The 5,000-nt window shown below is 45.0% G+C and overlaps 2 protein-coding genes across 2 annotated transcripts in view; both read left to right on the top strand.

The window, feature by feature from the left end:
• Positions 1–3,804: 3,804 nt before the first annotated feature.
• LOC138860915 (uncharacterized) lies at positions 3,805–4,617 on the top strand. Its single transcript, XM_070119473.1, has one exon. The coding sequence runs from the start codon at positions 3,805–3,807 to the stop codon at positions 4,615–4,617; it is 813 nt and encodes a 270-aa protein (XP_069975574.1).
• LOC138860914 (uncharacterized) overlaps positions 4,614–5,000 on the top strand; it is a 1,449-nt gene continuing 1,062 nt past the window's right edge. Inside the window, exon 1 of the mRNA XM_070119472.1 lies at positions 4,614–5,000. This exon is cut by the window's right edge and continues 1,062 nt beyond it. Coding sequence (XP_069975573.1) covers positions 4,614–5,000 — 387 coding nt within the window.

Raw genomic sequence — 5,000 nt, 5'->3', positions numbered from 1 at the left:
GAAAACGATAATAATGACGGCAAAATGATAATGATAATAAAAATAGTGATTATGATAATGATGATAATGATAACAATAATAATAATGATAACTAAAAGCACTCAGAGACCGCATACCTCAGCCAAGGCAATGTAGTCACTGATGGAATAAAGAAAATCACACTTGAGGAATTACACAAAAAAAAAAAAACTTTGACCCTGATTATAATGGCATCTAAGTTAGGTTAAGGCACACAACTGGATATTAAAAAATTATAAAAATCTGTTCGTAATTTATTGAGCTAAACTGCAAACCGTCCTGTGAGTGGCATCTGAATTGGGCTAATGAGTCTATGCTTTCTTTTTTCTCTTTCTTCTCTTTCTTTATGGTTAATCTCTCATGCCTACTTCTCTTTCCCTTTTTTCTTTCGGTTTACAATTCCTTCCCCTTTCTGTCTCTCTCTCTCTCTCTCTCTCTCTCTCTCTCTCTCTCTCTCTCTATCTATCTATCTATCTATCTATCTATCCATCTATCTCTCCCTTTCTCTCTCTCTCTCTCTCTCTCTCTCTCTCTCTCTCTCTCTCTATCTATCTATCTGTCCTCTATCTATCTATCTATCTATCTCTCTCTTCCCTCCCTCTCTCTCTCTCTCTCTCTCTCTCTCTCTCTCTCTCTCTCTCTCTCTCTCTCTCTCTCTCTCTCTCTCTCTCTCTCTCTCTCTCTCTCTCTCTGTCTCTCTCTTTCTTTCTCTCTCTCTCTCTCTCTCTCTCTCTCTCTCTGTCTCTCTCTCTCTCTCTCTCTCTCTCTCTCTCTCTCTCTCTCTCTCTCTCTCCCTCTCTCTCTCTCTCTCTCTCTCTCTCTCTCTCTCTCTCTCTTTCTGTCTCTCTCTTTCTTTCTCTTTCTCTCTCTCTCTCTCTCTCTCTCTCTCTCTCTCTATCTGTCTCTCTCTTTCTCTCTCTCTCTCTCTCGCTCTCTATCTATCTATCTGTCTCTCTCTTTTTCTTTCTCTCTCTCTCCATCGCTCCCTCTCTCTCTCTCTCTCTCTCTCTCTATCTGTCTCTCTCTCTCTCTCTCTATCTCTCTCTCTCTCTCTCTCTCTCTCTCTCCCTCTCTCTCTCCTCCATCTACTGGATCCGGATCAACCACCAAAATTGAGTGACATCTGAGTTGAGCGAAGTGGGTCTATGCTTACAGGAAATTGTGGAATGCACACTTTGAGGCAGAAAATCCTCTACTAAGGAATAATTCTGCAAAAGAGAGAGGGAGAGAGAGATGAGGAGGAAGAAGAGAGAGAGAGAAGGATAGAAAGAAAGAGAGGAGAGAGAGAGGGAGGAGGTTAGGAAAGAAGAGGAAGAGAGTATAGAAGAAGAAAGAGAGATAGAGGAGGAGAAAGAAGAGGAAGAAAGAAGATAGAGAAAAAGAAATGAAGAGGGGAGGAGGGAGAAGAAGAAAGAAGAAAGAAAGAAAGAAGATAGAAGTAAGAGAAGAAGAAGAAGAAGAAGAAAGAAGAGAAGAAGAAGAGAAGAAGGCGATGAGAGTAGAGAGAAGAAAAGAGAGAAGGAAGAAGGAAAGGAAGAGTAGAAGGAGAAGATCAATCAACTGACATACCAAAATAATACAAGAGAGCAAGAACATCTTATTCTTTAAACTGACAGTCCTAAAATGACGTCAAGACTCCTTCCCACATTCGTGAAGATTCTATGCCGAAGAAAATTGTGTTAAAAAAGGATTCGCGTTACACAGTTTCTTCGAGCACAAGATATACCTCTGGCAAATAACAAATAAATAAATAAATAATAAATAACAAATAACAAATAACAAATAAATAAATAAATAATAACAAATAACAAATAACAAATAAATAAATCATAAATAAATAAATAAACAAATAAATAAATAAATAAATAATAATAAATAATGGCAAATAAATAAGAATCATAACTTTTTTAATTATCTTGCTAGCCAATTAACCAACGTAACCAAAAACATAACCTGCTTTGCGGATGTAATGATAATAATAATGATAGTGATGATGATAATGATGATGTGAATGATCATAATGATTACAATCATTACAATAATAACACCAATGATAATATAAAGCATGATGAGAATGATGATGATGATAATGGTGATGATGATGATAATAAGGATGATAATGATAATAATGATGATTATGATGATGATGATGATGATGATGATAATGGTGATGATAATGATAATAATGATGATAATGATAATAATGATGATTATGATAATGATGATAACGATAATGGTGATGATAATGATAATAATGATGATGATGATAATGATAATGGTGATGATAATGATAATAATGATGATAATGATAATGGTGATGATAATGATAATGATGATGGTGGTGATAATGATAATAATGATGATAATGATAATGGTGATGATAATAATAATAATGATGATAATAATAATAATAATGATTATGATAATGATTATAACATTGGTAATGAAGTAATAACAATAAATAATAGCAGCAAAATGATTAAAAATGACATATATCCAATGACAGAGACTTACAAAGGACCGAATTACATCCAACGAGGATAGTGTCATTATGAGCGCAATGTCATGTCATTCTATCGTCATTAAAGTCATTAGCGGCGATGAAATTACGCTGTTAACTAAAGGGACGAAGTGGCAACTCGGCCGTGGAGATGTCACATGATGAATTATTGTTTTGTTTTATTTGTTGGGCCAATCATTGTACGTAGAAGAGTGATGGTGAAAAGGATAGTGAGGAGGAGGAGGAGGAGGAGGGGATGGCAGGGGTGGTGGTGATGGTGAAGGCAGTAGTGATGAGAATGATGGTGACGATGATGAGGATAAAGATGATGAGGAATAGAACAGAATTATGATTGTGGTATTGATGCTGATTTTGATAATGATAGTGATAATAATATGAGAATGAATGAGATAAGAGTAAGATGGGAATGATAAAGCTAATAATAAAGAAATTATAAAGTTTTTCATCACACGTCATCATCATCATCGGAGCTAGCGCCGGCGGGGTCGCACAGCCACATCCAACCATCGCTTCCAACCACGAGGGTTCCTCCATCCAACCATCGCTTCCAACCGCGAGGGTTCCTCCATCCAGCCATCGCTTCCAACCGCGAGGGTTCCTCCATCCAGCCATCGCTTCCAACCACGAGGGTTCCTCCATCCAGCCATCGCTTCCAACCGCGAGGGTTCCTCCATCCAACCATCGCCTCCAACCACGAGGGTTCCTCCATCCAGCCATCGCTTCCAACCGCGAGGGTTCCTCCATCCAGCCATCGCTTCCAACCGCGAGGGTTCCTCCATCCAACCATCGCCTCCAACCACGAGGGTTCCTCCATCCAGCCATCGCTTCCAACCGCGAGGGTTCCTCCATCCAGCCATCGCTTCCAACCATGAGGGTTCCCCCATCCAACCATCGCTTCCAACCACGAGGGTTCCTCCATCCAGCCATCGCTTCCAACCACGAGGGTTCCTCCATCCAGCCATCGCTTCCAACCGCGAGGGTTCCTCCATCCAACCATCGCCTCCAACCACGAGGGTTCCTCCATCCAGCCATCGCTTCCAACCGCGAGGGTTCCTCCATCCAGCCATCGCTTCCAACCATGAGGGTTCCCCCATCCAACCATCGCTTCCAACCGACGAGGGTCTCCTCCATCCAACTCATCGCTTCCAACCACGAGGCCCTCCCTCCATCCAGCCATCGCTTCCAACCGCTGAGGGTTCCTCCATCCAGCCATCGCTCTTCCAACCACGAGAGGTTCCTCCATCCAGCCATCGCTTCCAACCGCGATGGTTCACTCCATCCAACCATCGCCTCCAACCACGAGGTTCCTCCATCCAGCCATCGCTTTCCCAAACCGCGAGGTTCCTCCATCCAGCCATCGCTTCCAACCGCGAGAGGGTTCCTCCATCCAACCATCGCTCTCCAACCACGAGTGTTCCTCCCATCCAGCCATCGCTTCCAAACCGCGAGGGTTCCTCCATCCAGCCATCGCTTCCAACCATGAGGGTTCCCCCATCCAACCATCGCTTCCAACCACGAGGGTTCCTCCATCCAGCCATCGCTTCCAACCACGAGGGTTCCTCCATCCAACCATCGCTTCCAACCACGAGGGTTCCTCCATCCAACCATCGCCTCCAACCACGAGGGTTCCTCCATCCAACCATCGCCTCCAACCACGAGGGTTCCTCCATCCAACCATCGCCTCCAACCACGAGGGTTCCTCCATCCAACCATCGCCTCCAACCACGAGGGTTCCTCCATCCAACCATCGCTTCCAACCACGAGGGTTCCTCCATCCAACCATCGCTTCCAACCACGAGGGTTCCTCCATCCAACCATCGCTTCCAACCACGAGGGTTCCTCCATCCAACCATCGCCTCCAACCACGAGGGTTCCTCCATCCAGCCATCGCTTCCAACCACGAGGGTTCCTCCATCCAACCATCGCTTCCAACCACGAGGGTTCCTCCATCCAACCATCGCCTCCAACCACGAGGGTTCCTCCATCCAACCATCGCCTCCAACCACGAGGGTTCCTCCATCCAGCCATCGCTTCCAACCGCGAGGGTTCCTCCATCCAGCCATCGCTTCCAACCATGAGGGTTCCCCCATCCAACCATCGCTTCCAACCACGAGGGTTCCCCCATCCAACCATCGCTTCCAACCACGAGGGTTCCTCCATCCAACCATCGCTTCCAACCACGAGGGTTCCTCCATCCAACCATCGCCTCCAACCACGAGGGTTTCTCCATCCAACCGATTCGCTCTCCAATCCACGAGGGTTCCTCCATCCAACCATCGCCTCCAACCATACGAGGAGTCTTCTCTCCGATCCAACCATCGCCTCCAACCACGGAGGTTCCTCCATCCAACCATCGGCTTCCAACCTCACGCGAGGGTTCCCTTCCATCCTAACCATCGCTTCCAAACCACTGAGGGTTCCTCCATCCAACCATCGCTTTTCCAACCACGAGGGTTCCTCC

This window comes from Penaeus vannamei, unplaced genomic scaffold (assembly GCF_042767895.1).
Source record: "Penaeus vannamei isolate JL-2024 unplaced genomic scaffold, ASM4276789v1 unanchor256, whole genome shotgun sequence".
In the NCBI taxonomy this organism is placed as follows: domain Eukaryota; kingdom Metazoa; phylum Arthropoda; class Malacostraca; order Decapoda; family Penaeidae; genus Penaeus; species Penaeus vannamei.
The sequence above is the reverse complement of the archived record's forward strand: the minus strand, read 5'-3'. Positions and strand labels throughout refer to the sequence as shown.

What these genes read in the sequence shown, in the direction of transcription:
- LOC138860915 (XM_070119473.1), top strand. Translation starts at nt 3,805, where the DNA reads ATGGTTCACTCCATCCAACCATCGCCTCCAACCACGAGGTTCCTCCAT.